The sequence below is a fragment of the Myodes glareolus genome, chromosome 24, assembly GCF_982192425.1.
Source record: "Myodes glareolus chromosome 24, mMyoGla1.1, whole genome shotgun sequence".
Lineage (NCBI taxonomy): Eukaryota > Metazoa > Chordata > Mammalia > Rodentia > Cricetidae > Myodes > Myodes glareolus.
The window spans coordinates 34,533,564-34,545,046 of NC_142049.1; the positions used below are offsets into that span (position 1 = coordinate 34,533,564).

The window sequence follows — 11,483 nt, forward strand, 5'->3', positions numbered from 1 at the left end:
AAGAATTTTAAAGGATTTTACATCAGTATAACTTTGCTATTTTACTATTAACACATCCAGATTGCAATATCTATTAAGAATTTCGGTCACGTTAAGCGACCCTGGTGAGGTTTCTCTGCTATGGTGTTTTAAAGAGGACAACCGCTCACCAGCCTTGGGAAGGTCATCTGAACACTGTCCTAGCACAGATGGTATTAGAGAAGACAAACTGGTAGATTTCTGTGTGGTTAATGTCTATGCTTGCAGTAATGGTCACATGTAGTTCACATAGAATGGGTCAGTAGCGATAACTCCAGGCAGTATGGATGTGAAAGTCTTTTTGAATTTTCCCAGGACTGACTGTGGTGTCGGGGTCCCTACCTTCTAAAACTGCTTTCTTTCCTTGGTCTTTGAGTACTGCTAAGAAACGCATCTTCTCTTTGCTTGTTCAAGCCCTTCTATAACTCCAAATGAACATCCCTGCTCACTGATGTTTCCCTCCGTTGTCCATTGCTGACATCTTGGGCTATCTTCTAAATAACAACAAGGCAGGCCGTGGCTACGGTTTGGTTCCCACCGGAGAGCACTCCTGCGTCAAGGTGGGACTGTGAACTTGGAGTACATTTCATAAGGCCAGAGCCCGAGCCATGAAGTACTGTGCCAGAGATTTCCGGTTTTCCTCAGGCCCTCAGGCCTTCCCAGTATTGCCCTTCAGTTGCCCGGATCAAAGCTGTCTTCCCCACGACTCTGCCTGCAGGTTCTCTGTGTCCTTGGCACTGCTGCCTGGCTCGGCCTCCAGAGCTTCTCCCTGCGCCACCACAGACCGCAGCACCTATGCGTTACCCTGGACCATTATCCCTTCTTCTCAGAAAATTCACTGGGAACGCTGCATCCATTAGACCCCCCACCCCACCCCAAGCACACGTACACACCTCCCTTCCCTTCTCTTGCCGCTGCCCCGGTCTTTCTACCGCCGTCTATAGCCCAGGGACCTCTCTTCGTAAAAGGCCAGGAGGAAACTCGGAATTGCCAGATCCAAGAGTCAAGACCAGCTGTTCAACGTCCTGGACCCAGTAGCTATGTTGAGCCAAGACAACTGCATCCCCCTTCCTACAGAGCTCTCTCCTCTTGGCCTCTGAAAGACTCTTCTCTTTAGGTTCTGGCTGCTGGATGCATTCGTGCTTACTCGCTTATTTTGAAGACAGGGTTGTGCTGCAGAGCTGGAAGCTCAGATCTTCTTGCTTTAACCTCTAAGTTCTGCTGTGTCCGGCTATGCTCTTCTGTTTCTTCCTCTTCTCCGCCACTTTCTGTTTCGCCCCTGCTCTCCCCCTCCTAGCTAATAGTCCCATAACGTCCAAGGGCACAATAGACGGGCTTCTTCCCACCTTTACCATGCTCAGCTTCTGTCTGTTCTCATGCCCAGCAGCTTTTAAATCACAATGCAGCCCAGCCCTTCTCTGGACTCCAGCCCCATGTCCAAAGGCCTGCCCAGCTACTTGGATAGAACATGGTTGATCTTAGGGCTTACAAAGCCATAGCTACGCACACACGCATCTTCTTCTGCTCTCCTCTCCAACTCATTGATAAGAGGAAGAGTGGATGGTGCATCCTTAACCCTTCATCTTCCCTTCACGCGCACATCATCCCATCAATACATCCCGCTGATCAAAACACAAATGCCTCCTACAAACTGGATGAGTATCAGTGCATCTCTCCCAGTCTTACCCCAGATCTCACTCAACTCTGCTCAGTCTGCACTCACAGTGGGTGCGACACCGAGGTCAGGCCATTGCTTCCTCTAAACAGGAACGTGCTCGCTCAAAGCTACTCAGTGAGGGCACCTGGCACAGTCGTCTCTAGTCTCAGAGACCCAGCTGGCTACAGTAGGAGGGTCACATGGCACCAGACGCCCTCCTCTCCAAAACGTAAAACTGGTCAAGGCTGGAGCTCAGTTGGTAGAGTGTTTGTCCAGCCTGCACAGAGCCATGGGTCCGCAGCCTAGGGCTGCACACTTCAGGCATGGTGACACACACCGTAATCTCCCAAGTCAGATGATCAGGAGTGCAAATCTGTTCTTGGTTTCACCGACAGTTCACAACTAACCTGGGATCCATGAGATCCTGTCTCCAAAAAAACCCAACAACAAAACAATAAATTATAGACAAACACATAATAAGAAACTCCACTCCACTCTTTGACTCACAAACCCTCACAGTAAAGTTTTCCGACTCTCCAGATCTCCGGATCTAATCCAGTCTTCTCCCTTATACTGTGATTGTGCTTCCCATGGAGTAGCACCTCTAATGCCAGGCTATCCACTGAGCATTCCCAATCTCCTCAAGGGACCGCTGTTGTGGTACACTGTTCTCATCCCCATTTCCCACACCGGCTTGGTCTTCCCCACCATTACGCTGTTCCTAAACCCCCACTTCCTCCAGTCCTGCATTCTCAGTTCCTTCCAGAGCCTTTACTGTCACTCATCCGAATTGGTCTTTCATTAGTCGCCATGTCATCACCATGGCTGGTTTGTTACCTGTCTTTCCACATCTGGACACACCCTCACGGAAGCCAGGTTCCATGCTGGCCCTTTAGTAACCAGCAAACATGGCCACCACCACGCTCAAGCAAACAAGGCTGCATGGGTATGACCCCAGATGTGGTCTTCATTGTATGCAGGCTTTGCCCAGGCACATCGATTATCCTCTGGATCCCCTAAACCCCATGGATAGAGTGTCTTAATGCACAGACACACATGTGGATCGGCTAAAGCATTTTGCACAGGGTTAACCAATGCATCAGTTTTGTGATGATGAATCAATGATTACTCCCAGGTATGAAATTCAGAAACTGAGTTGCAGGCTGGCAAAGGAACTTCTGACCTCAGAGGATGAGTCAAAACAGAGGTAAGAGCTGGACCTGCCATACGAAAGTCTTTTCATACTTATTACTAATGATCTTGGGATAGAACCAAACTGAGTGTTAACTGATGGGTCAATTCTTCTTTAAGCTGAAAACCACTGGCTTATGTTTTGCTGACGTTTTGGTTCTGTCTGTTTTTGAAACAGCTCTGAAATAGGGAGAAGTTGGAGCCTTTCTGTTCCTTCTGTGTGATCTTTCACTGTGCATTAGGCTCCAGAAACCTCACATCACAATGAGTTTGGCCTGGGCTGCTCAGGAGTGGCACAATTCATCTTCTAGACTAGGATGCTCTTTTGTTTCTAACACATAGGTTCCCTCTCCTGCTGCCTTCTTTTCTGTGGTTCCTTTGTAAAGGGAACAGTAGCCATCTGTAAGGCAAGAGGTGACTCTACCGCTTTTATGAGTGAAACACTGGGCACGATTTCCCAAGTTCTAAAGCCTTGGCTCTTCTTAGGCACCCCGTGAGGACTCCGTGAAAATTAAACACCATCTTTTAACAGCAACATCCTGAAAATTCAGACAATGCACGCATAGGCCTCTTGGTAAATCTTGTTGCTATGAGAATGAGATAAGATATCTTTTTGCTTTTAATTATAATACTTCCCTTTGAATTCCATACCAATTAAAGTGTGTATTTTGTGCCACTGTCTCTTCATAAAAACCCAAATACTCCAAATCTCTCCCTTCCTTGATCCCAGCTAGTGACTCATACTGGAGCCTGGGGACAGCCTGCTTAGCAGAGCTATGCTCCACGCCGTCCCTGTCCCTCTGAGCGCTGCTCACTGGGCACTGGTGTGTCAAATGGGAACATGTTCTCTTTCTATCTTTTAAAGTAAGGTTAGAGACAGCTCCATCCCCCTGCCGAGATGTGAACCGTCTGCTCCATGCAGGACCACCATCCTCATCTTGGCTGTTCCTCTCTGCAGCCTCCATACAGAACCATCAGATCAAACCTGCCCCTGCTAGCTGCTTTGGCCACACTCTGCCATGCTTTTCCAGCTATTATACGGACTGTGTGTTCTGGGCCTCAGGAACCTGCATCTCTGGAGAAGGATGCCTTTGCTATCTGAGGGTATTCAAGACAACTTCCCGCTTCAGGAGACGTGGCGAGTGCAGGCAAGATCCAGACATGCTCACTGCTGCAGCGAGGAGAGGAATCTATACTAGCGTGTTGGAAAAAAGGATGAAAAGGTTCCTCTTTACAGAACCAAAGGCCAGGCTGTCACATGTATTCGCAGGGAAAGAAAGATATTTCTTCATGTTTGTAAAGACCCGCTTTTCACTGTCAGTGACAAATATCGTTTTCCAACAGAGGAATCTAAAATGGCTGAAAGACACTTACGGAAATGCTCAACATCCTTAGTCATCAGAGAAATGCAAATCAAAACAACTCTTAGATTTCATCTCACACCTTTAAGAATGGCCAAGATCAAAAACACTGATGACAGCTTATGCTGGACAGGTTGTGGGGTAAAGGGAACACTCCTGCATTGCTGGTGGGAGTACAAGCCGGTACAGCCACTGTGGATGTCATTCTGGCGATTTCTCAGAAAATTAGGAAACAACCTTCCTCAAGACCCAGTAATACCACTTTTGGGTATATATCCAAAGGATGCTCAATCGTGCCACAAGGACATGTGCTCAACTATGTTCATAGCCGCATTGTTTGCCATAGCCAGAACCTGGAAACAACCTAAATGCCCCTCGAACAAAAAATGGATAGAAAAATGTGATACATTTACACAATGGAGTACGACACAGCAGAAAAAAAATCAACATCTTGAAATTTGCAGGCAAATGGATGGAGCTAGAAACATCATTTTAAGTGAGGTAACCCAGACCCAGAAAGACAATTATCACATGTACTCACTCATAAGTGGTTTTTAAACATAAAGCAAAGAAAGCCAGCCCACAAATCACAATCCCAGAGAACCTACACAATAATGAAGACCCTAAGAGAGACATACATAGATCTAATCTACATGGGAAGTAGAAAAAGACAATATCTCCTGAGTAAACTGGGAGCATGGGGACCTTGGGGGAGGGCCAAAAGGGAGAAGAGAGGCCAGGAGAAGAGCAGAGAAAAATGTAGAACTCAATAAAAATCAATAAAAAAATCATTTCCAACATCTGTTTAAATTGCAGCTCCCATGTAAAAATTTAAGACGTATTTCCCCTTTCTCTAAACAAATCTCTATGTTGATACCAGTAAATGAATGAAATTTGACATTACCTTACTGAACTGACAATCTTCAAATGTGCCTTGAAACGGTTACTGGCTGTCAAATCTAACAAAGTATGGTTTTTAAATGATGACAAATCAATTCCAGTTTAAACTTAATGTTATATACTTGGGCAGCGCTTTGATCCCGTCCTGCTTCAGTACTAATTTTCTACAGTGTGTAATTTAGACAACCGGTTTCATTAAAATAACGGTAATGGCTTAAATAGGTTCCCGCGTCTGACTGGGTCGGGGCAGCAGCAGACTATAAGGCCCTGGCTCAGTTATATGCTTGACTCACGCCCTGTTTTGTAACTCATAACCGATAGTAAAATTACAAAACGATTGAAAATGAGCTACTGGAGACTAAATTTAGAAAAGCACGTGGAGAAAGGCAAATAATCCTCACGATATTTCCAAAGCAGGTTCGCGTTAACTGCCTTATGTAATCACCAAATACGCTTTCCTCCTCACACATATATCCTCTATGGCTGAACGCGCGGAGTTTTACAAATGCGGTGTGTCAGCTTGCACCTGTACAGAGCCTTCCATGCTGCCTCTCTCCTCATTCTCCCCTGCCTGATTCTGCGTAGCTCTCCTTACCCCTGCCAGCTCACAAATCTCCTGGGCGAATTTAGGAGCATCGGTAATTCTCTGATCCGAGTCACAATCAAACTAAGATCTTTACAACTTCCCCTTTCAACCACCTCTGAACCTTAATCACAGAAATCCCTTCTTTGGTGGGAGAAGGAGGTAAGGAGATTGTATTCAAACCGTTCCCTTCCCCAGCTTCAGAGTACAGAAAACTCTTCCAAAGACCCAAATGCATGCTACATTCCAGGTTCAGACCCCCCGAGGTTCTCGATTGCTTTGACAGATGGCAAAATCACAGTTAGAGAAAAGGGTACAGGGGAGAAGAGAGCAGAAGGGCACAGGACAGCGTAGTGTGGGGGTCCCAGCAGGTGTAGGCTGTGTAGATACTCGGCCACCCCACCTTGCCAGCGGCAGGATGGGGCTAATGAAACCGATTGGCTGAAAACCCTGGGGAAGTGGGTGCTTTGCCATATAGTAGTTATTATTCTGTCAAGATTTAAAGTCAGGGAAACTTTATGGAACTGGTAGGGTTTCAACACAATGGTTCTGACATATAATTAATCTGTAAGTAAGCAGAACCTCGCCTGAGAAGGAGTAAGTGGGGCTTATATGTCTTCCAATGTGTGCTGTGTAGGCCATGTGTTGCTTGCTCCCCTCCCCCCAATCTAAAGAAGCCGAGTATTTGCTCACAGCCCCTGCTGTGCCAGTCCACTCCCAGGGGTGTGTAAGACATCACTCACAGCCCCTGGTGTGCCAGTCCACTCCCATGGGGTGTATAAAACAACACTCACAGGGATATCTTCTCATGGAAACAAGTTCAAATGCTTCAACTTACAAACCAAGCATGTTCTATACAAGAGAATGGATAACTAGAAGACCAGGAGTAATGTAAATGCCCCCAGGTTGGGAAGTAGCTGCTGGCGGCCCACTCATGCACTGCTACACAGCCTGTTCGTTTTAAAATCACATAGCCAAAAGAATTTGCAAGAGTAGAAGCTTAGGACCAGAGACTAACAAAGAGTTGAACGTGCAGTGTGACCCCAGAGACACACAAATATGCACAGTGTTTGGAACCAAAATGGGAAGGGTGATGACATGGGGGCTGGGAAGTTTTAAAAATAAACTTGGCTGCATCTCACATAGTTTTTGCAGTTTGTAGGTATTATTTTATGCTAGAGTCTAAAACAATTAAAACCTTCATATCTAAAAATTAATATCTTCTCTAACAGTTAGTGTTTCTGAAAACTTGAGGGGTAGTCTCAGACTTCATCTGCATTTCCTTCCGGAGACTTGTAAGCCCATCCATAGCTCATAGACGACCTTAGCAAGCCACAGAATTAAATGAGAAACCAGCTGCACACATACACACACCTTCCTACTTCTGTCTTGCATCTACCAGAGAGAGTGGTAGCTTCCTGCCTGATTTGATTCATAATCGTAATTATTGTGCCAAGTCCTATAAACTTATGTTCCCAATATAGCACAGCACAGCACGGGCATGAGTTCTAAGATATCACTCAGTAATACACAGAACATCAGAAAATAAGCCAACTATTTCAACGTATGAATTTGCCCTGGTGTATGTTTGTGGGATTTCATTCACACACACACACCTTCCATTCAGCGGAGACACTGCAATTTATGGGATTTCACAAAGAACTTGCAAAGGGAAATCTCTGACATAGTAGGTGAAAAGTCAAAGGGCTGGAAAGAAGAGGAACATGTCCCGTTAGTAAGAGCAAGGCAAGAATGTCATCCAGTAAATGAGGACTACCACATCTTTCCTGCTGTGTCTTTTGTCTCATGGCAAGTACAACCTGTTAGACAGAGTGTGTGTTGCTCGGTTTAAGGAGCGAAGTCATTTTGACATTTGGCCTGTCAAAACGGATTCCCGAGTGCAATTGGCATGTGTGTAAATCGTGAGCGGACAGCAGATGCAGAAGGCTGGGCCATAGCCTGCAAAGACACCTTTTTTCCTGGCAAGTAAGGACGTCATTGCTGGGGAATGACGTTTCCTGCCTGTGTTCTGGACATTCTCTGCGCTTCTGTCCCTTCCCGTTTGAGCGGAGGAAGAGAGGGGGAGCACAAAGAGAGATGTCGAGAGGAAAGAGACAGAGACACAACTAGAAATGTAGAGGGGACAGGGGTAGAGATGAGAAAGAGTGAGAGGAGGGATGGACAGGAGGGAGAAAGAGGAGGAGAGGAGAAGAGAGGAGGGATGCGAGGACCAGTTAAGACTTCCTCAGATGCTGGGAATACATCTTAACTCACCCTGGCCACAAGTGTGAGCCCTCGTTGAAATTTTTTTCCCAGCAGAGTGGGCCTGGGAACCCCCGCCAAGCAGCTTGTACCCTCTAGCAGTACTAATGGAAACGGATGGTTGTGAGCTGCAGTCCTTCTAACTATCTCAAGGGCTCCCTTGGGAACGAGCAGTGGTAAACAGGAAACCAAGCAGCACATGCTGTCCAACGGGACTACTTCAACTTGCAATCCTTTTGATTAGCCAGGACAATTTAGGGCAGGGAGGGACATAGGGAGGAAGAACACTGACTGCCTCCTAATGGCTTGCATTTGGAACACTGGGTATTGCTAGTGTGCTAGGGAAAGGCTAATGTTGGTACAGAGACACTGAAGGCCCAAATGAAGAGGCCAATGGAATCGGCATCGCCAGAGTCTCAGAGGTGAGCCAGGTGTAGTCTCTGATCTCTGTGGTTGGCTCAGCCAAGACTATTTTGGATCTCTTTCCATGCCACATGCACAGCATCAGGCTGGCTTTAAAAAAAAAAGCAAAATCAGCAGTCTAATGGCCACAAGGAGGGAATCAGTGTGTTACACACTTGTCTAACAGCAGCAGACGTCCTTAACGCCCATGAACTTCTGAATCTCTTCCAACCTGAGCAGGAGGAAGCAGCTTCCCTCAAGGCGTCTTCTACTTTGGCTTGTAAAATCCTCTTTTCTCCTGTCTAACTCATTTCAGAGACCCTGCACCAGGAACAGCATTGTTCGGGAAGAAAGCATGGGTCAGGTCACATTCAGCACAACAGAAGGATGCAGGATTCCAGAGGTGGCAAGCCAGGACAGTCCTGCCCTACATTACAGGGGCCCACAATGGCACAGGACCCCAAGAAAGCACAGGGGAGAACTTACCCAAAGTGACTGGATAAGGCCATGGAAATACAGAAGACAAGGAGGGTTTTGGTCATGATAAATCTAGACACCATGCCATTGTCCATTCCCAGTACGAATAATAGTTGGAGCGGATGAATTTGGAAGGAAAACTGCTCTTTCTTCCAACTTGATCTTGAAGCTGAAAGCACACAAAGGGGAAACGCACATGAACACGGATGTCCCTGCCACTCCAGTGGGTCCCTGCATGCTGCTGCCACAGAGACACTGACAAAGCCTGGAACCTGGTCCTTGTCACCAGCAGACTGGGCCAGTGGTTTGTATCACTTTTCCGTGGGCAGCAAGATGGTGTCAAAAGGTGACAGTATAGGGCTTTTTTTGTTTTTTTTTTACAGTATAAATGTTCAATTTTACAGAATGCACAGTCGATAGACTCGTTGCATACCTCAAATACTGTTGTACTTTTTAGCACGGTCTAAATGACCCAGTTATTTAACATAGGGCTCAAAGTTATTTGGCAACTGCATTTTGTATCTATCAAATCCACAAGTGAGATAAATTTACCTTTCTGAAATATTTGTCACACGTTCAAAGCCAGCAAGCTGCTTCTTGTTCTGCAAGGTGCTGAAAGTGTGTGGGAAGAGGGGGAAAGGCATACGTCAGAAACACAGCTTCCAGAGGAGCGCCACGGTAGACCTGTCTGTGAGGGTCGGACTTTCTGGCTTGGCATCTTGCCCCAGGACTGTATGACTTAGAACCATGTCACTTGGCAAATATCTCTCTGTTCTTATCTGGGCTCTGGTTAGTGCAGTGGAAATCCAAGCAAGCACTGCTCCCGGGCCAGCAACAACCTTAGAGAAGGCACATCTATCTCAGCATGCGCATAACGCAAATAGGTGCTCAACGTACACCATCAAGCCAGAGTTCCCAAAGAAACATCTTTCCAAGGAGACCCCCTAAGGTCCGGAACTAGAAAGCACACAACAGGTACTTCCACCTCGGAGGAGAAGGCCCTCTGAGACTCCAGTCAAGAATAGAGAAGCCTGATATGCTGTGGTCGCCTGGGCGCATCCTGGGGCTCGGCGAGTCTAGGCGGCGAGCACGCGGCGCCGCATGCGGGAAACCTAGGCGAGCCTTCTGCCGCCCCTCAGCCCCCGACTTCCCGATCCCCACCGCTAGGCTGCTCTCCCGGGCGCCCCCCCACTCCATCGCGGTGCGAGCTCACCAGGGCTGGCGCACAGCTCAGGTGGGCGAGGGGGTAGCACTGCGGAGCCGCAGCCTCCGCCACCCCGCACCTGCCGCTCCGCAGCGCCGCCGGACACCTCCGGCGAACCGGCCCTCGGGCTGGCGCCTAGCCCTCCGGACCTCCTTAGTCCCGGACGGGGTCGGCTGAGCTCTCGCCAGGCAGCGCCTTCCTCCTCTGCTGCGCGCGGTGCAGTGGCGGCGCAGCCAGAGCCGGCCTCAAGCAGCCCGCGCGACAGGCGCGCGACACCAAGTGGGGCCCGCGCCCACCGCGCGCCCCTGCTCCCGGGCGGGAGCGGCTTTAAGAGGCGGGAGAGCTCGGCGAGCGCGGCAGGTAGCGGCTACCCAGTGTCCACCCTGGACCTCGAGGAGCTGCGCCCGGAGCCCCGTCCAGCCGCGCCACCAGGTCCCCTGCCCTGCCCTCCGTGCCTGTGGCCTCCGCAGTCTCCGGGCAAAGTTTGCGCTGCGGGCTCGCCAGCACCCAGCTGCTCTGCACTCGTGCCGCCCCCGAGCCCAGGGCACTGGCCACTGTGGTCGCCTCTGCTCCTTACCCTGCGCGCGGGCCCGGGCTGATGAGCCGTCGGCGAGGGCGCATCCTGCTTCTCCGCCGCCCGCTGTCCCTGCGGCGGGCGCGGCAGACCGGTGCGGAATCACCGCCCCATGCTGCCGGCGCGAACTCGCCCTGCGCTCGGCGCCGAGGGGACCCGGAGCCCCGCGCTCCCGCCGCCGCCGCCCTGCGGCTCTGCTCCACGCCGCGCCCGAGGCCGCGCGCTGCCCCGCTGCAGATTCCCCAGCGCCCCCGGCGTACTCGCGCTCGCTCTCACCTCTCCAGAGCGCCACATGTCGTGTCTGGGTTTGGGGAACGTCCCTTTGCCGAGGTGCCCGATAGAGGCCGCCAGACTCTCACCAAATGCTCGGCCCCCACTAAGCTTAGGGGGAGGACATGGGGGCCGCAGTTTTTGGGGATGGATCATGTTTCTGTTGAAGTTTCTTGTGGGCCTTAGAAGCCCACAAGGTTTGGTTCCCCCTGGAATAAATAAACACTGATCACCTCTTAGGCGGGTGGGGGTACAGTTGTGTGTACTGACAGCGGCATCAGTAATCTAGATGGACGCTAAGGCCTGCTTATGTCAGGTAGGGTAGCCAGCATCTCCTGTTCCTCCTCAGTCCTCAGGAGCCCTCTTGGGTTTACCCAGCCACTCTTTTTTTTGGGGGGGAGGGAGAAACGGACATAATAGCACCCTTTTTATTTAATTCACGGATAGTAATTCATTCATTGCTGGATCTTGTAAGGAAACCTTTTCACAACAGCAGGACATGTTTAGGGTTTTGCTGAAGACTTGTTCTCAGATAAACTAGGGGATGGTAAGTACAGAGGCATGTTACGGGGTCACAGATCTAA

The 11,483-nt window shown here is 49.3% G+C and overlaps 1 protein-coding gene across 5 annotated transcripts in view; it reads right to left on the minus strand.

Moving 5' to 3' along the window:
• The window catches only part of Gabra5 (gamma-aminobutyric acid type A receptor subunit alpha5), an 86,907-nt gene extending 75,968 nt beyond the window's left edge, over window positions 1-10,939 (minus strand). The window contains exons 1-3 of one of the 5 annotated variants that reach the window (XM_085682689.2): window positions 10,633-10,806; window positions 9,404-9,463; window positions 8,861-9,020 (exon numbers count right to left, since the gene is read on the minus strand). In XM_085682689.2, the coding sequence (XP_085538815.1) occupies window positions 8,861-8,946 (86 nt within the window). In that variant the 5' untranslated portion in view covers window positions 8,947-9,020; window positions 9,404-9,463; window positions 10,633-10,806. Of the gene's footprint in view, window positions 1-8,860; window positions 9,021-9,403; window positions 9,464-10,064; window positions 10,258-10,632; window positions 10,807-10,905 lie in introns of those variants that run through there. The other 4 variants (XM_048434735.3, XM_048434737.3, XM_085682688.2 and 1 more) reach the window with 4 other exon arrangements.
• Between the last annotated feature and the right edge of the window lie 544 nt (window positions 10,940-11,483).